This window comes from Hemibagrus wyckioides, linkage group LG27 (genome assembly GCF_019097595.1).
Source record: "Hemibagrus wyckioides isolate EC202008001 linkage group LG27, SWU_Hwy_1.0, whole genome shotgun sequence".
In the NCBI taxonomy this organism is placed as follows: Eukaryota; Metazoa; Chordata; class Actinopteri; order Siluriformes; family Bagridae; genus Hemibagrus; species Hemibagrus wyckioides.
Genome location: NC_080736.1, coordinates 9,560,521 through 9,581,352, shown reverse-complemented (window position 1 = coordinate 9,581,352; position 20,832 = coordinate 9,560,521). Strand labels below are relative to the sequence as shown.

The 20,832-nt window shown below is 38.9% G+C and overlaps 2 protein-coding genes across 2 annotated transcripts; both read left to right on the top strand.

Moving 5' to 3' along the window:
* The first annotated feature begins 2,473 nt into the window (after positions 1–2,473).
* Positions 2,474–9,546, top strand: rbpms2b (RNA binding protein, mRNA processing factor 2b). The gene is made up of 7 exons (XM_058381361.1): positions 2,474–2,902; positions 4,312–4,389; positions 4,794–4,832; positions 5,073–5,135; positions 7,458–7,608; positions 7,896–8,044; positions 9,476–9,546. Exons 1-7 carry the CDS (start codon positions 2,852–2,854, stop codon positions 9,542–9,544), a joined length of 600 nt encoding a protein of 199 aa, XP_058237344.1. The 5' UTR covers positions 2,474–2,851; the 3' UTR covers positions 9,545–9,546.
* A 73-nt stretch (positions 9,547–9,619) lies between these two features.
* Positions 9,620–20,503, top strand: cpeb1b (cytoplasmic polyadenylation element binding protein 1b). Its single transcript, XM_058381360.1, has 12 exons — positions 9,620–12,891; positions 13,397–13,565; positions 15,081–15,266; positions 15,799–16,016; positions 16,134–16,383; positions 16,737–16,850; positions 16,949–17,038; positions 17,343–17,479; positions 17,748–17,946; positions 18,217–18,311; positions 18,423–18,503; positions 19,242–20,503. Exons 1-12 carry the CDS (start codon positions 12,877–12,879, stop codon positions 19,350–19,352), a joined length of 1,665 nt encoding a protein of 554 aa, XP_058237343.1. The 5' UTR covers positions 9,620–12,876; the 3' UTR covers positions 19,353–20,503.
* The last annotated feature ends 329 nt before the right edge of the window (positions 20,504–20,832 follow it).

Genomic DNA, 20,832 nt, shown 5'->3' with positions numbered 1-20,832 from the left:
TGACAGATTGACTGTAGGCAAAGCTAAAAGCAACACAGATCACAGTTGGCCATCATGCTGATGTTACGGTGCAGAGATTGGTGTGTGAGTGTGTGAGCTTGTGTGTGTATTGGCTACTCATCCACTTCTTTAAGCGCTGTTGTGTAACATTTTACACCATGGTTTTCTGACCTGATGATAATTAAATAAATGAGGCTTTAGTACTAAAATGACAAGAGGAGGCTAACATAGTGATTAGTAACTAGAATGCTAAAATTGTATTCAACATCTGTCACTCAAAAAACGTCAATTACAGAGATGTCTTTTTTCCAGAAGATGTCGGAAGATCCGAAGTTTCAGCGGACGGTGGATGTGCACTGAGGCGCAGAGGACACTGGGAACACAAGCTAAGTGCTGTGGAGCTTTGTGATGCTGATATGATGGGATGGGTTCAGTGAGGCATAGGGTGGAGGAGTGCAAGATGAGGTGGCTTTTGGAACAAAGGGCCTGCTCTTCTCGAACAGAGCATGAAGGCCTCATTGGAGGGGTTTGGGGTCTCACTTCATGCCATTTCTGTGGTGGAGATTCTGTGCCAGTAATGAGCAGTCAGTGGGAAATGAAAGGTTGATGGAGTAACAATACCTGTGGCCACAGTGGCGCTTCAGTGCACTTCAAGGGAATTTGTCCTCATTGGCTTGTCGTTTGTTTTATATCTTCCGAAACATACTAGAACTATAATGTAATGTAAGAACATCATGAACAAAAATGTTTTTTTTTTCCTTTGGATAGTGTCTAATCATATTTCCTTGAATGATATCTAGCATCAGCACTGCTCTCTGTGCCAGTCAGTTCCACTCACCTAATCACTGCACATGTCATTTTTCAAGAGCTTTACACTGATAATACTATCTCAAACTGCATTATTATCTCCAGCTTTGGAGGCTGTGCTTTATTTTTAAACCACCTGAAACTGCACTAACATCTAAAATATCCCAAGCATGCAGAAGTGTAATATGTGTGTTGTATTATTTGAGTCATATTTATATGTTGCATTAACATTTTAAAAATGTCTCTTTTTTATGATGTATATACACGTTATCCAATTATTTCATACTCTAAACATTTCCAAGTGACTTTGTTCCATTCAATGAGCATGTGTTCATAAATAGTATTCCCTAATGTATGCTAAAATGCGATAAAGTGAATTTGCCTTTATTTAGACATAAAGTACAAAGCAGAATTATGTCAATCCCTAAAAAGGCAAATGTTCCAAACATTCAGAAAGACCTTCGCTCTGATTGTGTTTCCAGACAATGTCAGGAAACATTGTGGCCTTTAAAGCACAATTAGCCCTGACTCATTCAAACTGAAACTGTTCCATATTCACAAGCGGGTTATGTGTGGACTGCCAAAAAGTGATTGTTTATACTACATTTACTAGTTAGACATTATGATTAGTCGGACTTAAAATTCATCGGTTTTTTGTTTTGTTTGTTTGACTTCACTGACAGGAAGTAATATGTCAAGTGCCAGTGAATATTAATCACTCATTTCTTGATATTGTTACTGCAACAAAAAAAAAAAAATCACAATTCAGCGTTGCCAATGATGTAATCGTTAGTGAGATCTTATCAGTATTAGATTATCTGATTGATCTCTTTAATTAATGGATTTTTATCTAAACCTTAATAACTGAAAAATATATGTTTTAGTACACATTTGAACAATCAGCCTATTCAGAGGTCTCTGGCTACAAGAAAAGTTTCCAAATGGATGGATTTGAAATGTTACTTTATTTAGCAAACACACACACACACACACACACACACACACACTTTCCTTAGTCCTGGTTTCTTGCAAGGTTTCTCTTTCTTAAATAAACATTAACAACATTAAACAAAACAACATTAACTCTTAGATTTAGGTTTATTACTCAAAATGGCTTGCATTGCATTGCTTATAATAATTTAGTTTATTTTTTCATAAAAAGACAAAGTGGGAAAAATGTAATATATATATATATATATATATATATATATATATATATATATATATATATATACCCTGTGAATACTGAAAAATATTATTGAACACTGGACACAATTATAGAAATAATAGAAATAGAACAATTATACTAATTATGAAGTTTAGTTATGAAGTTGCACAATATTTTATTTAAAATTTTAAAAAAAAATCTTAAATTTAAGATTAATGCCTGAGGGGGAAAATAGGTTGCTTGTGACTGTCAGGATCATATGTTGGATAAAGAGCGATGGGACAACACCTAATCAGGAAATGGTCTATAAACCATTGGGGTGGCATGAAGGTGATTACAAAATACGTCGCATTTATTCCCCAAACTAACCTTTATCTAATGGATTACACGTTTGGACACCATACATAAAACGGTTCGGGACTGAAAAGGAATTTTTCCGATCTGGCAACCCTGCAGGGGACGGGCTTAGGTACATGTAGACCAGCTGTAGCTTCTCTGCCTGTGATTGCTGCCTTTGAAGACCTTCACATCTTCACTGATGACCTAATTTGCGCGCAGAGGGCAACATGGCACAGGGTTCTCCGTGTGCTCCCGTTTTGTACACCTTTAAAACGATATAAATGTGAGCAGCAGTAAAGACGCCACTTCTTCCACTTTCTCTTCCCCACGGTGCACTTTTTCCACCTTTTCATCCCTCCACCAACTCACCTTCAGTTCCTTCAGTTCCTTTTCCTTCACCTGCTACTTTTCGGGTTTGGCACCGCCGCACCACCAGCGCGCACTTTGACACACTGGATGCACCTCAGCATCGGAAAGGGGATCAAAGTTTGTCTGCTGTTTTTGAGTGTTTTTTTTTAAAGTTCTCCAACCACCAAGATGAGTGTCAAATCCGACTCCGAGGCCAACAACAACGTTGTTGAAGAGGAGGTAAGATTTCGGTATCTGTCCGTGTAGGAGATGTATATATTAATGCGCAATTAAGTGGATTTCCTTTTTCCATGCTAGTATTACGTTTGCGTCTCTGTAACCCTTTGAAAACACCTGGTTAGGATTATAGATGTCCGGCAAAATCCTCTATACTGTTAACACCCTGTGTTTAACACTTTTTTTTTTTTTTTTTTTTTAACCCCCCCCCCCCATTCAGAAATAAGTCCTTGTGCGCGTAAAACCAAAGTAATGGATGTCTGTCAAGTTTGGGAATGTAATATCTAGACTAAATTTGCGTAAATGCTTTAGTCTTTTTCAATTCCCCTCCCCTTCTTTGTGTAACTTTTTATATTAGTCGTGGATGGGATGTTCATTCCTTTTTTTGTGAATTTAATTGATGTGGCTAATTACATGTTTCCAATGCAGAACAGCAGCTGCAGTCGGCTCTGATTTCAATTTGAACTCCGTTCAAACCATCACTGGATTTGTGCAATCAACTTGACTCCCAAACTTGTAGACACAGTGTTACTTGTGGTCTTATTTCCATCAACAATAACTGTTCTACTAGTCTTCAATGTAGAAATAATGCACATGAAGTCTGATAAGCTTTAACACACATGTTGCATTTTCTAGCACTCTTTGTCCTTACTGTTCTTTCAAACAATTCCATGCTGTGTTGAGTCAATATGGAGGCTCCATTTTAAGCTATTTTTTTAGGACAGCTAAAGATTTAAAGCTTTAGACCATGGAGCCTCTGCAATCAAATCATGGTGGCGTAGCTTCTGGGAATGGTGGTGGGGTGGGAATGCAGTCTTACTGTACATCAGTAAGATTTTGCAAAACGAGGCTTTGTTTTAGCTTATAAAACCCAGCCCTTCTAGTTAGAAAACTGGGAGGGTTCTAATCTGTTTTTAGGTGGGGAATGGCTGTGTTGACCTCATGGCTGCGGAGCAGAGGAAGGAAACTCCATCATGCTGTGTTTTTGTTGTCCATTAGCGGTCTATTGTAAAACTGAGCCTTCCCATTGAGCTAGTTTGAACTGTTTAGTATACAGATCAGTAGACCTATTAATGCTGGGATAAATAGTTATAGAAAGGTTTTGTTTTCTTTTTATAGTTGGTTGATGTCTCAAGTGGATTACAGATATGGATTAATTGTAGAAGGGGTTCAGGGGTGCCATCTTTGGAAAAAACCTTTCAGTCAGAATTAAGAACTTAAGTTGCTATGCATTATGAATAATCCTTGATTTAAAGAATAAGTCTTGCAGTTTAGACTTTTTGGAGACTATGCTTTTTTAATTCTAGTTTTCAAGCTTAAGCATGATGTCTAAACCGAGTGATTCTCCCACTTGAAGTATTTAGACAAACTCCTGTTTGTGGCTTGCTTTGTTCTAAAACTTGTCTCTCTAGGTGCGAACACTCTTTGTAAGTGGCTTGCCAACAGACATCAAACCTCGGGAACTCTACCTCCTATTTAGACCATTTAAGGTAAGAATGGATACTAGGAGAAATTGCTCTTGTACATTTTCCTATAACCCAGTGTAGCATTACTCCCTGCAGCTGTTGTCTGGAATGTTTATAATTGTTCTAAAATGACTTTGGGTACATTTTAAAATGATCAGATTGCATGAGTTACTTAACTGCTTAATTTTTTTTAACCATATCTGGGTTTGTCATTAAAAAATGTTTTATTCACTACTGTGTTGGTTCTTATTTCACATTTGGTCCTGATTACATGTGATGAATAAGCATATACCCTTCCAATTAAGCTTAAGGTTTAGTCAAGGAAATTCTAAAGATTGTTTGGCTGCTTATGAAAAATGCATTTCTCTTCTGCAAAGATGTGACTTCATGAAATATAATTGGATTTTTTTTTTCTCCCTGCTTTACAGGGTTATGAAGGTTCTCTGATCAAGTTAACATCAAAGCAGGTGAGCTGGCAGACATGCATATGGCAAATATGTATGTGCAGTATAGTGGTAATGCATTTCAGAGCCTTTGTTTACCCTTTGCTTCAAGCTGAATATATTAGTATTTGTGTAAAAATTCAAATTGCTCTGATGGTAGGTTTGGTCACCAACTTGACTTGTTCATCCTTTGTGTAATGCTGGGGTTTTCTTTAACCTCAGGGTAAAGCACAGTTGAATTGACTCTCCCTCCTTCTTTTCCAGCCTGTTGGGTTTGTAACCTTTGACAGTCGGTCTGGCGCTGAAGCGGCAAAAAACTCCTTAAATGTAAGCACTTGGTCATCTGTAAGCAATGTGTTGAATTATTGATTAGTCTGCTATTTAGCATTAGGAGCCCATACATTGTGGTTTACTAAATATTGTTAATTTTTTTTTTAAGTGTTTTTTTAAGGGTTTAAGATTAAGTCTAACTTTTTAAGGTTCTGATTCTTCAAATTTACTTGTAGGCTTTTTTTCATTTATATGCATTTACTATTAGTTTTAGTCTGGACTAAAAAGGGTTGAACACCAAAGTTGTTATACAGTCAGTGTGGTCCACCTCAACAACCTTTAAAGCTTATGTAGTGGACTCTGGAGGGAGCATTTTCAGTGGCCCTAGGTAAAGTTGTTCCAAAGTAAACTGTGGAGTGCTTGCTTAAGACCGTTTCCAGAAAGCCGCTGATCAACTCCTTGTTACAAATATTGTCTTTATTGCAATTGCTTTGAAAGTTAATGGGAAAATGACTAGAAGATATTGTATGTTGTCTTAAAGTATGAATCCTACTTATCCTGCTTACTTATTTTGCAGATCATGATTCATTACTACCGACTAATCCCGTTCAGTTAATTTAGGCTCTGTTCTACCGCATTATTATAATCTACATTACAAAGCAAACTGACACTGCATGACCCAAGTTCAACGTGCATACACTTTGTACTGAGCCAATGGTGAGTGGCGATTTGAGCACAGTTGATGAATCTGCTTCAGCTGCATAAACTCAAGCTCCTGCTCATTAGTTCATTGTTTAGATCATGTGCTGACATTTACATAACGTATGCTAATATAAGCTGATGTGTTTGAGATTCAATAACAGAATAGTATTCAGTAAACTTTTAGTAAAGCTGAATTTGAGGCACTCCTGTCCAAGGTTGCAGAAAAATGAGATTTTTAAGGTCCTAAATGTTGCAAAAGGTGTGCATGCAATATGAAAACAAAATGGTCAGCTGGCAGTGTGCATTCAACTGAGGAAATGATGGTTCAGCCATTTTGTTTGTTACTGCTGTTAAAGAGAATGTAGTTGGGTACAGAAGTGTACAGCTTTTATATAAAGCTGTGAAAGGTTGTAGTGTGTTCTAACCTCACTGTTTTTAAGTAGGGTTTATTTATTATAGACCTTTAAAAATGGGTCGATTTTAATTTAAGCTTTATTTAAATATAGGTCAGTCAATAAATTTTTCCTAGACAAATCTGTGAATTCTCTCTTCCTATAAAGAGAATGGCTGAGAAATGAATCAAACAAGTGAAAAGCAGACTAGCAAAATGAATCATCTGTTCTGATTTTTTTTTTTCTTTTTTTTTTTTTCTTTTTCTAAAATCATAGGGCATCAGAATCTTTGAACAGCCCGTCTGTATAAAACCTCACATCCTTGATGCGTCTAGGATGTAGAAAGGGCAATAATTCAACCGAAGGACTAATGAGCTGAGAAAGTTCAATGCCTGCACCTCTGATTCACATTTACCAATTATATTTTGGCCCTGAACCCCATTAGATCGATTTCTCTCTGAGGTTTCTACATGTGTAATTCTGAACGATGGTGCTTGCTATTTTTCTTGGCTGAAGGCTGCTACTCCATTTGATATTTTGCAGTTTATGTATTTTCTTGATTTTCATTGCTTTTAGGGACTCAGCTGCACCTGAGCATTTGAAATGTAGTGCACAAATCTACGTGTTCCAACTAGAAAGGTTTTATTGTACAGGCACAAAGTTGTGAGGAGTAAGCTGTCTATACAATTGACTTGTTTTACGAACAGATTTGATCATGCCCCTTAAATAATCCTAAAACAAAAGCATCATGTGTAATCATATCGCTATTAGTGTTGGTTCATTAGCTAGGTGATGAATGAACTGGAAGCAGAAACTATTGGCAGGATGAGGTTAGTTTTAGTGGTTGTGGTGAGTTTTTTTTTTTTTTTTTTCCCTCGTTTCAATGAATGTTTGATTAGGTGACATGACACTAGGACCCTGGCTTTGGCTACACTTGGAGATGGACCCTTCAGAGTTCTCATTATAGAGCTTTGCCTTGGCAGGGAGTAGAGCATAGAGTTCACTTTTAAAATGGACCACACCGATTACTGGCTGTTCTGCTTGAGAGTTGCTCTGTGCAATTTTTGGCAAATTTGACATGTTTTGCCCCATCTAAAGTATTGAACATATTTCTCTCTTGACTAACAACCTGTTTTCCAGCCCTAGTGTAGGACTTTGTCTGTCAAGTAAAAGAACCTTATCACCTGCATGTGGACACCAGCTTAGTGCACTCTACTGCCCATTCTTCCACATTGCCAGGCACAGGCCCACTCCTATTACTGTATCCCCCACCTTGTGTCTCCAGGGCGTTCGATTTGACCCTGAGAACCCGCAGACCCTTCGTTTAGAGTTTGCTAAAGCCAACACGAAGATGGCAAAGAGTAAGCTGATGGGCACGCCGAACCCCACAAATATCCACCCAGCTCTAGGGGCACACTTCATAGCACGGGACCCATGTAAGTGTACGCCCACACGGTAGCATTCTCACAGCACATGCAAAACACTGTCGCCTAGAGCTGAGGAACAGACTAATTCACCTCCAGCACATGCATGCATCATTAGAGCACTGACTGCCATTTCAGTGTCAACGCATTCGATATTTTCACTTCCCACCATGTTTAACTTTTCTGATCTGAATAATGCGGAACACGTCTTGATATTGAGAATGTTGGAAAGCGTTTGACAGGAGTTCCCATTTTAAATGGAGGTGTCCGCATATGTGCATATTGCTGTGCTTCCTCAGATGATCTGACCGGGGCAGCGCTGATTCCTGCATCTCCAGAGGCCTGGTCTCCATACCCACTGTATACAGCAGAGCTGAGCCCTGGGCTTCCCCACACTGCCTTCACCTACCCTGCTGCTGCAGCAGCCGCTGCAGCTCTCCATGCCCAGGTGACCTTTCAAACATCCAATAAATAATAGAATCAGAAAATCTGTTTAATTTTTTGTTTTAAGGCAAGACATTACAAGTAGTATTTATTAAACTAAATTCCAACTAACTTCTACATTTGTGATGCATAACAAGTGTTTATTGCACACACTTGTCCACTTGCAGCTGATGTATGAAACAAATTGGTGCCATGATCCAAAAGGATTCTCAATGTAATTTGTCCATTTCCTTTATAAATCGCTAATTATATGGAAAATGATTTTAAACCAATGCTTTTAAAATTTTCAGCCACTTCCTTATATGCCTTCAATTTACACAACCACTAATAATGACCTATTCTTTTGCAAATTACGTGTGATGTACATGTTTAACATTAGAGGAATGTTGCAGAGGATTTTCCCATTATAAATGTTGTGGCATTTGCATTAAATACAAAATATTCCAAGAAGCATTTTGTTAAATCTCCTATTGGAGTGTCTTCACAATGAAATAAATTCTAACAAGATGCTTTAACTGTTTAATTGGACAAAGCCTCATTAGCATAAATGTACATTTTTGAAGCTTCCAATACAACCTACTCTGAACATCAGCAAGCATTGATGCCTATATATATTTATACACATGACTAAACAGTGACTTCTTTAGTGTCTAAATTAAATGGTGCACCATGTATTTGGCATGGATTCAATAATGGTATCTGTGCTCTATAATGTTTAAAGCTGTCAGTTGTGGCACTTGGGAATTGTACACAAGAATACCTTAAATAGTATTTGTGACATTGTAGTGGAGTGCAAATGTGCAACTGTTCTGTCAGGGGATGTGATAACAGCAGGCTTCCTATTAAAATGTACAATATTACTGAAGATGCTATTTCAGTGTGCCTCACAACACTCTGAAGACTTCCCATGCTCTTTGCCCTCCTCTTGCAGATGGTTTATACAAGAGCTGATAATAAACTGTTGATAGCGTTGCCAGTCAGAGTGAATAGCTATTCTCAGTGTCATTAACTGATTTCCTCTATTTCTCAGTCTGTTAATCTATATTTAAATTTTCAGGGTTCCATATACAGGTTCTAAAGGCATAACCTAAAAGTATTAGTTTGAAGAGAGCTTAGGTTTTATTCAGGTTGTCTTCAGCCATCCTAACAAACATGCTAGTACATGGACTGGTTACTTTAAATTGTCCTAGGTGCAATAAGTGTTTGCATTTGGCCTGGCATTCCATCCGGGGTGTAAAATAAATGAACTGGGAACTAGGAAGTTTGCTTTGTTCCTTCCCCTGGTTTTATAATTATTCCAACATTTGGTAGGGAAAAGTAATTAGTGCAATTAGTTTGGTTTTCATTTCCTGACAAAGATGGGTTGTATGCACAGTTGGAGGATAACTGCATGTAATGACACCGCTTGAATGTGGTTTACTGCTTTTCCTTGTAGATGCGTTGGTATCCAGCAGCAACGTCTGAGTCCTCCCAACCTGGATGGAAATCAAGGCAGTTCTGTTAGAGGTGTGTATCCAATGTGTGGTGTGATTTGTCAGTTTTTTAAAGATGAAGTCTAATGTATTCATTTATTTTACAGATAAAGGTGGCATTTTTTCAAATGGAGTGAATCTATTGCAGCCTGTACTTGATTCAGCTTGGCTGCTTGGGTTGTGAAAACATCTCTCCATCTTTCTGCTGAACAGGAGGCTCAGATGGTACAACCATACTAGCACTTGCCTTAGTTCTGTTATCAAATGTTTTGAATAAGGAGTTTATAGTAAGCAATGGAGTTGTAAGGCTGCTTGCTATTTTTCCAATTCAGGGTCTGAGCCAATCAGCTTTTTTTTTTTTTTCTTTTTTTTTTTTTGTGGTCCTACATAAATAAGCTTTTTGTCCCCTTGTCATATGTATTCCTCCTTGGCTTGGTGTAATCTAATCATTTGTGTTTGTTACCTTAGTCCTTTTGTGTTGGATATCAAGTAGTGGCCAGCTCTGTTTAGAGGGGTTGGGTGTCTGCCCAGACAGCTTGTGCAAGCTGTGATTATGTGTGAACTATTATTTTAATGTGCCATCTTGTCTAGGCTTGTAAACGTTTCCATATAAGACGGCTTGACCTTGCCAAATACAATCCAAGTATAAACTAGTCTATATGGGGAGAAGTGTGCAATTAAATAAGTAATCTAAGTTATTATTTTTTGTTTAATATTTACTGATTTAATATCTTGAACAGTTGTAGAACTGTGTTTTTCCTTTGTTAGATTTGTCATGCTGACAAGTCTAACACTTTGTGGGTGGCAGATATAACTAATCAATAGATTGCTGTAGAAGGATATATGCTGGATGATGGCACATGAACATAAAATGATGCATGAAGGGGTTTTAATGGATTATAGTTCATATGGTCAAAACTGACAAATTTATTTGTAAAAAAAAGTCTGGAAAATTGTAAAATACAGTATTAAAACATGTTAATGCATTACTCTGATGTTCTTGCCTATTTCTGAGTAAAGGAGTGGGTTACTATAACTTCATAATACAGAGGTTTTGTGTAAGTGGTGCCCTTTAGATCAGGAAATTTAATCTATTACATATCAAACACTTTCATGAGTGTGATCAGAAGTGTTGTAGCATGGTAGACGGCCAGACTTGAGTTCCAGCGGGACTAAATCTCCATCAGCCCAGTTGAGCACTGCTGTATTAAAATTCAGTGGCCAAACCTGCCCACTAGAGGTGAATTGGAGAAAAGTTGAGAAATTAGAGTTGGGTACTTTAAGGTAGCAGAGAGTGTAATATTTTGTAACTTTATTTTTGGGTTAAAGTTATCACAACCCAGAATTATTAGTTATTTGTAGTTATTACCTTCTCAAGCCCTCTGCAGGTAAAAGTAAATGGACCTATATCAACATAAAGGTAATGACTAAAAATTGTGTTCAGTGCAAAAATGTAAGGCTGTATTGCTGGAATAAAATATTCAATATTATAGCACATAATTAAATAAATCTGTACAGAGAAGGTCTGCATATATTTAAGTTTTTGGGTCCCTGGCTCCAAATAATTGGAGAACTTGTGTAAAAGGACAAAACAGATTGTCATAGTTTAAGGAAGGTACTGGTTTTGATGACTGAAACAACTTCTGATGCACTTATTTTAAGTTGTACTTAATTTGACTCTGCAAATGCTTTGAAAATTACTGATAAAACCTAATTAATTGTTTCATGGTCATAAACAGTAGTTTATGGATAGTTTTATTTAATATTTAGCTTTTTTTTTTAAACTATAAAATACTGGTTTCAAAATTATTGGCTCCTCTACAGTTATGACCCCTGTCCTGGAAAGAATGCCAGTGCACTGTTCTCTTCCTATAATGTTTAGCAAAGGTTACTAAAACTATAACTGATGAGTTTATAAGCATAAATCTCAGAAATGCAGCCTGCCAATGCCCAACATCTAAGGATGGCACAACAGAATTCATACTCTTTATGCTACACACTCCCTCTACCCACTTTGTTCAACCACCAACTTGTGGGACTTTACCTCACAAGTTCTTGATTAGGATGGACTTCAGTCACTTGAAGACAAAGCTCTGAAAATGTTGGGTACTCTGTAATATCAGGAAATGTATCTCTCTCATTATTTTTTTATATATCTATATATTACAATATCATACTTAATTGCAAACAGTATAAACCTATTAAATATACATTAGTTGCAATGACAAATTGCAAGTCACTTCTGAGTTGGTTTAAATGATCTTCCTATATATACACACTATATTGTCAAATGTTTATGGACAACCAACACGGCAATATGTTATTCTTTCCCGAACTGTTGATACAAAGTTGGAAGTACACAACTGAAATGTTTGTGTATTCTTTAGCGTTACAATTTCACCTCTTTGTAACTAAAGGGTCCAAACATATTCTAGCATGACAACACCCCTGTACAGAAGCAGGGTCCATGAAGACATGGCTTGCCAAGGTTGGTATGAATGAACTTGAATGGCCTACACAGAGCCCTGACCACGACCCCACTGTTTAAGTATTTTTGCCCCAAATATCCTTTTTCCTCTAGAAACTTTCTGTAGTAGTGATATACTCAATGGTTTTAAGGTTTCTCTTTATTGCACTCAAACTAATAAGGCCAGAAATTTCATTACTAGTGAAAAAATACATAGACTATTGTGCCAAAAGTTTTGGTACACCCCTACCAAACTCACTCATTCATGTCTTTATGAACCTTGCTTTATGCACTGGTGCGCAGTCATGTTGGAACAGTAAGCTCCAAACTTTCCCCACAAAGTCCGGAGCATGAAATTGTGCAAAATGTCCTGGTATGCTGAAGCATTAAAAGTTCTTGGGCCAAGCCCAACCCCTGAAAAACAGCACTTGAATACAATGATTTAGAGGGGTGTCCTTGGCAATATTAGTGTAGGTGAATCCCAAATTCCTATTGCAGTAGATAAGATGAAAAAAAAAACAATCTTTATTGGTATATAACACATGATCTTAACTGAAAATATCTGCCAAATTAGTTTGACTAGTTTAAAATATTAAAATCTCGCAAATTCGTGAGAACTTTATAAAAAATCATTTATTACAATAACGCTGGAAACGCCCCTAATTTCAACCAGTTACCGTTCGATGATCACGTGCATCCTATGTGGGGGGCCAATTACGCATCGGCTTCTGATTGGTTGATCTGCTAGGCCAATGAGAGCAGCGCGAGGTCAGCTCGAGTTAACGTGCACGCAGATGTTCCTAATGAGGACTGATTTTTCTTCAGAGGGCTTAAGTACATCTTACCGTGAAACAAAGTCTGTTGGTGTTTTAGATAATTCTCTTTGATAATTCTACCATGGCGTTTTCTCTGGTAAGTTTCTCCCTCCTCTTTTTCTAGAGGAGTATTTGAAAATGGCCTTTTATTTTATTTATATTATTTGTTTAGCGCTACCTTCCAGTTCATGTGTTTGGGTTGTCAGTCATGTTGTTATTCCTGTCTTTGGTCCACCATGTTGATTCGCTGCTATCATTTTGTTAATTTTCATGCATGTAAGCTATTTAAAAATTGGTAAGGCCTTATTTGTCTGACGAGTTCGGCTTTCAACTGGGAAAGTATTTAAAAGGGGAAAACGAGGAAAAAATGCAATACTTTTCCGTATTATCTGGGGTAGTTCCATCGAGAGGCTTGGACCTATTGTTTCTTTAACCCAGGTATACTTAATAGGTTCACTTTGAGAGATTTTAAGGTGCACTGTTTTCATAAAAGTAAAAATTGTTCTTAAGATAAAGGATACAAGCCCCAAGAACAAGTAGAGGTATCTTGATACTTATTATTTCTGTGTGTAAAGTTACTACTTTTTCTGTCTTTGTCTCAGAGAGATAATCCCAGAGCCCTTAACCGTTGGGATTCAGAGACACCAGCCCTGTCCACATGCAGCAATGCAGACATCTTTCGCAGGATGAACACCATGCTAGGGAACTCACTGGACCTGACTGGGGTCTGCACCACTCCCAGTGCCAAGACCAAACGGGATTCCTTGATGGGTAACAATTATAGCTGGATTTTACACGCCGTAAAATTTGTGTGGAACAGGCTTAGGTGTAGTTTGGAATTGAAGTTTACTGGCAAGAGGTTTTGGCAGAAACCTCCTGTAGCACTGTGTCCTGATAAAGTCTGCTTTGCCAGTGAAACTTCACTAACTCTTCTACATAAATAAACGTACTTAAATTGCTGGTGCCATCAAACATGCCGGCTTTGCACCTTTAGTATACTACTTTAACTTGGAAAATTTATTGTAGGGTTAAGATGCTTAATTGAACCTAAATAGGACAACTTTATAGCTTCAGTCAAGCTAGCTTAAAGGTACACTAAATGCTCTATTCCATCCATGTAGAGATAATGCCTGCTAAATGGGACCCAGTGCACAATATTTCAGCCCAGCAAGAAGTTGGTGCATTACTACTGTTACATTATTTAACTATATTTATATATATATATATATATATATATATTTATATATATTTATATATATATATATATATACATACATACATACATACATACATACATACATACATACATACATACACACACACATACACACAAGCCTGGAACTGGGGCATTGGGTTTCAATCTGTTTTGGATTTTAATTGATGGCTTTTTATCTCATGGTGGATCCTTTACAGGTAAGTCATGGAAAACTAGGATGTTGATGTAATGTCGGTTAAGAAAAACTAACCATTGTTTGCCTTGCATGTTGCTTGTGTATTTCTGTTCTAGTGAAACGTCTCCTTAAATGGTTTTGGACTTGTTTCTGGTTCTGAGTTTGCAACTAAGACTATTTTTTTTGGGGGATTTGTTAGATCAGAAAACAGTAATGTCCTGGAAACAAATTTCCCCAAAATAACAACCCTGTCTTAATGCCTTCTTAGCTTGTGCGAATAGTTGCATGTTTATTCTTCATTCACTTAGTCTTGAAGTATGCAAATTGCCTCATCTAGTGCTGCATTGGTCATGCAACGTCAAGCACCCGAGACATGCGCTAATGCTGCTGAATCAGGCCTGGAGCTCCTGGATGGCATCCAGCTCAGAGGGAGCAATGCAGCGCTTCCATCCTTCAGCCTCTGATCACGTAGCCTCAGGCTGCCACCTTTCTGTGATTTGCCAGGCATTTCTCCCATCTCCTTTTCTCCCCAGCCTGCATGCTGCCTCATTTGCACTGCCTCAGACCAAGGACAGCAGCCCTGGGGAAGGCTGCACAGATTGTTAGCTTGCAGGGGAATTCGAGAGGAATTCGGTGGTATCTTGGGGGGCTGTGGGCTGATCATTAGCAGCAGAGTGTGAGGGCATCGGCACCTCGGTCACATGTCGCTGCATGGCATCTGCAGCGGCCTCGTGCAGTCCGGCTTGCCAGCTTGCAGATTTGTTCTGTGACAGAGCTTAGAGAGAATCAGTGTTTATCAGTAGAGGCTGCTTTTGAGCTGCGTGTCTTTTTTTAATACCCAGCAGCTGATGCAGAGCATACACATACTTTGTTTCTTTCTCGGTTGTGTTAACAGAGCGTGCGGACTCTGATCCGTGTGCTATCCGGAGTAGGATGCTTTTCCCCAGCAATGGGCAGGAGTCATCTCGTGCTCTGCCCGATGTCACCGAGCTGGGCCTGGGCCTGCAATCCCTCAGCTTATCCGGTTGGGAGAGGCCGTGGAGCAGCCATGACTCGGACTCATCAGCCCCAAACAACTCAAGTGAGTAATGTATTAAAACCCCTATTTCTTGGATATATTCAGCTATTCTTGGGCCTTTTTTTCCAGATTTGAACATTGAAATGACAGAACAAATTGAAGTTGGACAGTAACATTCCTGTAAACAAAGGCTTGTCCAGTGTGTGCTTAATGTGTTTAACTAAAATGATTTCTTTTTGGGCAAATGAAAATTGTGTAATTTGAAACCTTATTTTTGATGTGTAGATAATTTTAATGTATGTCTGTTTAAATTCTGCTTTACTAATCACTATTGTGAAATAGCAAAACAAGGCTTATAAAGCAAGTCAGAGCTTGGTGTGGAAACCGTGTCTGATTCCCTGCCTGCCTCGTGCCCTGCCTATTCCTCATAATGGTTAAGCACTAAGTGAAGAGCTCAGTTTCTTTAAACGCTCATGTTTTTACTGCCATTATCCATTTCTTGAAAGGTTTCCCATTTCCCTTTGTAAGTGCCATTTCATTCACCCCTGAGACTTTAATAATCAGCGTTTGCATTAACGTGAATGGCGTTTTGCAGTGCTCGGGATGTTGGGAAGCCCCTTGGGCCAGCTCCTGAACAAACCTCAGGGCTTAATCACAAATGAGTCCAGTACAGGTGCTTCAGACTTCCTAGAGAAGTTTCCAGCTTTGGCACGTATGAACTCGCGTTCACTGCTGGGTTCCCATTCCAGCAGCCCTGTGGACTCTGAGACCAGTGGCTTTAGCTCTGGTTCTGATCATCTTTCTGATCTGCTGGTGAGTTGGTTGTATGACTACTTTGCTTGGAATACATGCTATTTATGTATAACTTTTTTATTCTTTAACTAGATTTTTATTTGGTTAGCATTTATGTAATCTTGCTTTTCTTTGCAGTCCTCTTTGAGGATCTCCCCCTCTGTGCCATTCATGCCTAGTATGCAGAAAGACCCATTAAAGCTTAGTCTTGCCTCCCGCATGGACCATGACAGTTCTCCCTTGACCCCTCCACCCAGTGCTCCCCCAGGCAACAGTGTGTCTCGCCGCTGGCCTGGAGCATCAGTCTGGCCCAGCTGGGATCTGCTAGAGACCCCAGATGGCCCGTTCAGCATTGAGAGGGAGGCACGTCTTCACAGACAAGCTGCAGGTATGTCAAATGGTTAAAGGCTTGCACTTTCTGATCAACTAGTGTAGGTTTTTTTTTTTTTTTAATGCTGACTAAATATAGAATATTCCCCTGTGGGGCACATTTTACCCCACTGAACTGAAACTTGCCACTTTTGCAAACATGCATCTCTCAAGGGCTACTAACACAGTGGTACAAAACCCCTGACCCTAGTTGGTAGTAGAGCCTTGTATAATCATGCTAAATGTAACTTCGGTTTCCTGTTAAATTTAATTTGTTGGCTTTTTCTTGATTCTTTGGTCTTTGCATTGTTGCTGGCTTGGTATAGTCCTTTCATTAATGCAGTGGACTCTGATCTTGCCTTTACATGCCAGCAATTAATGAAGCAACCTTCACATGGAGTGGTCAGCTCCCTTCCAGAAACTACAAAAACCCTGTTTATTCCTGCAAGGTCTTCCTTGGAGGAGTTCCTTGGGACATTACAGAGGGTGAGTTAGTGGTTTTGTTTTGTTTTTAAATGGTTAAGCATTTACCCGATTTATCAAGATATGGGCTTTATTTTCTCCTTTTTTTTTCTGCTTTTTAGCTGGCTTGATTAACACATTTAACTGTTATGGCCCACTGAGTGTGGAGTGGCCTGGTAAGGATGGCAAGCATCCTCGCTGCCCTCCTAAAGGTAATATGCCTAAAGGTAATGCAGTGGGTAGGTTATTAAATTCTTTCCAACACTTTGGAGGTGGTGTGCACCAGCAGCTGGGTGAGAGGCACTGGACTTTTGGATAACTGGTATTAAGAAGTAGAAATTCATGTGACATCTATGGGCTTTTGCAAACACAGCAGATTGTAGTTGCAATTTTCAAGCCTGCATGTGGTGTGGGGGGGTGTGCAAGATTTACCTTCATTCCTTGATGTCCATGACAGTGTCTCTCCAGTTTGCAAGCAGTTCCATGCATGTGCATTGACTGAGATGTCTGTTATAGGTTATGTGTACCTGGTGTTTGAGTGTGAGAAGTCTGTGCGTGCTCTGCTGCAGGCCTGCACTCAGGATCTGCTCCATCCTGAGGGCTACAGCGAATATTACTTCAAAATGTCCAGCAGGAGAATGCGCTGCAAAGATGTAAGCATAATATTTGCTACCTTTGCTATTGTACTAACTTGGCTTCCTGTGAAGTCTTTCTGCTAGATTTTGTAGTATGGCAGCCAAAGGCGCATTAGTGACATTGGGTAAGAAAGTCAGCATTTCAGTTCATCTGAAAGGTCTTCACTGAGGTTAGGATTAAGGCTTTGCCCATGGAGTTATTGGTGTTCATAATACTCTGACCATTCAGTGCATGATTTTATGGTGTGCATCTTCTGTTGGGTAACACCAATTCATTGTCTTCTAGGTGCAGGTGATCCCATGGGTAATCTCGGACAGCAACTATGTTCGCTGCCCTTCTCAGAGGCTAGACCCCAGTAACACAGTGTTTGTGGGAGCTTTACATGGCATGCTCAATGCTGAGGCTCTGGCAAGCATTATGAATGATCTCTTTGGAGGGGTCATGTATGCTGGGATAGACACAGACAAGCACAAGTATCCAATTGGTAAGATTGTTTAAATTTCAGTGTGATTAGACCATATAAACTTCAATCATAAATCATGTAAGGGATTGCATATTAAGAATTAAATGCTGAATGTATTGAGCATGAATCCACCCTTGAAAGCAATCCACACTGTTGCACTGTATTTTACAGTGCAATTCAAGGTTGAAGTGAAATTAAAGAATTAAGCATGTACTATCCATCTAATGGCTGCATTGTCTTGCACCATTCCAATTTGAAGGGCTTTTATTTGTATCGATTTTTCTTTCTCAGGGTCTGGTCGTGTAACCTTCAACAACCAGCGCAGTTATCTAAAGGCTGTTAGTGCTGCATTTGTTGAAATCAAGACCCCCAAATTTACAAAAAAGGTATGTTTAATTCTACTACTTTAGCTGTGGTCAGTACATAATTGTAAAATTTGAGACAATGTTAAGTGTCCAGACAAACCCAATTTGTTTAACTGGAGGATCTGTTTTTAGGTTCAGATCGACCCATATCTGGAAGATTCCATGTGTCAGGTGTGCAGCCGTCAACCAGGACCCTTCTTCTGCAGAGACCAGGTAAAAGCTTTTGAGATCGCTCAGGCATTACATGTGCACAGGGCTTTAGAAGCTTTCCATTCTAAATTTGGCACAGACTGTTAGATTTATAATTTAAATTTATTTTTGTAGGTCTGCTTGTTCATACTTTTTTTTCCTTCAGACACATTGAGTCCTTTAATTTGGTTTCATAATGCAGGTGATCTACATCACTAGTTGCAAATTGGACCTCCTGGCTACGAGTCACTGACCCTGTTGAAATAGTGGTACCCCCACCCCTGTTTTGTGTGGGGTGGTGACCATAAGTTAAGCAAACTGGCCTAACTTTCTTGGCACATTCTCAGTCTTGAAGTTGTCAGTGCATACATATTAGCACAAGATAAGCTTTAGCATAACATTTTGTACTTTAGTGTTCCATAATAGTGTAGCTCAGTGTTAGTAGTTCTGCTTTGTATTTAAATTGCGAATATTTTGTCCTATGCCGCAGCTAGCAGGGTAAAGGAATTGAGTTGCTACAGTCAGCTTATACTTAGCTTGGCACAAACATAATGCTGAACATAGTGTGAGAATGTCTAAACCCTTAATGTTAAATTGTTACATTAGCCTAATTGCCATGGGTCTTTTTGATGGTGTTTGTGCTGTAGAACAAAACTTGTGTAGCCTGTAGATTGAGCAATGTGAAGTTTTACTTTGGAACTTAAACATTACTAAACAAGACCAAATTCTGTCCCTGATTTTATATCTGCTTATCATACACAGGCCTGCTTCAAGTACTACTGTCGCTCCTGCTGGCACTGGCAGCATTCCATGGATATCCTGAGCAACCACCGCCCTCTAATGCGCAACCAGAAGAATAGGGACTCCAGCTAAAGGCCTTGCTTAACATGGCAGCATCGTCCTCCTGCCTGGACTGCCACCACGCCTCCAGACCAGCGCCAGGCCTGCAGCAAGCATCCCCAACAGTGTGGGTTTGTGCAAGCGCTGTAGAAAGTTCACTTTGGCACTTTTTTTTTTTTTGGCTTGTTCACGTTGGCACTTTGCACAGTGATATGATGGGTTTGCAGGGCCCCCACACATTTTGAAAGTTTCCCTGGATTTTTGGGGTGAGAATAAGGCCATGGTACAGAAGTGGTTTTTTTTTTTTTTGGTTTTTTTCCCCGCTCTTTTTTTCCCTTCATGAACAGTCATGCAAATTTCTTTAACTAACCGAAGCCATACAGTGCCTTTAAATTGGTTTCTCCTAGCTGCTTTTCCCATTGCAGTTAGCTGGGGTTTTTTTACTTTAAACACGTACATAAAGCCCAACTTTCATCTTCCAGACATTTTACGCAGTTATTTTTTACTAATTTTTACATAATACGGTTTTAAGTCATTACAAAGAAGGTTGAACAGAAATCTACCTATTGGCTTTTTAATTTTGCTCATTTTTTTTTTTCCCTTTCTCCACAACTTTTCTGGAGAGTTTTCTCCCTTGTCCGGCTTTACGTTCTGTGGAACAAGGGATTTGGGTGTAATCTTATCACCAACCCAGATAATTTTTTAGTGCATGCCATCCAGAGGCATTGCTTTTACTGGGTTGCATCAAGTTTTTTGGATCAACTCAATCAGAAATGTGAATGGCCATAGATTGCACATAGTTTTATTGTTGCACTTTTTAATTTGCACTTGGAAAGGGGTAGGTTTTTAATCACTTATTTTTTGAACATCAGCAGGTATTGCTATGGGCATGACCTCAGATTACAAACAGCTGCTTGTTGAATGTAAAACTCTAAACTTCACTTGAATGTACCATTGGAGCCTTAGTAGACCAAATGCAGATGTCACTTTATTTCCAGCCTCTGGAATATCAAAAGATTGTGTTCTGAACCTGGACTGTCATTTCTCCACATTGATTCCTTGCTGAGCCTCTTGAGCCCAGCTGCTTTGTCCTTTTATTCTACCTCATTGTGGTCTGCTGAGTTTGAGTACTTACAGCTGTGAAGTTCAGTTTTGATTGGGCACAATAAAGGTGTTTAAGCATTCATATTGCTTTGGTTTTTATTGATTTTGACTTATCCTCACAACTAAAGGTTAACTCTTGCACACCTTTGGTCATTTTTTAAAAATCCTCAGTCTTGTTTGGTTAAACTTTTCCTGATGTCCACTAGGTGGTGCTATCTTCTCATACAGTAATGCAATACTGACTGCTGTTTTGTGACCGCAAACAAGTATCATGAGTATCCAGAAAATCCTTATACAGGTTTGTTGTAGGCCCGTAATAATCACTTTAACAGGGAAGCCACATCAAGCAGTGTAGGTGCTTAAAGGAGTGTGTTTCTTCTAAACTTATCATGGTTAGACTTTAAATTTA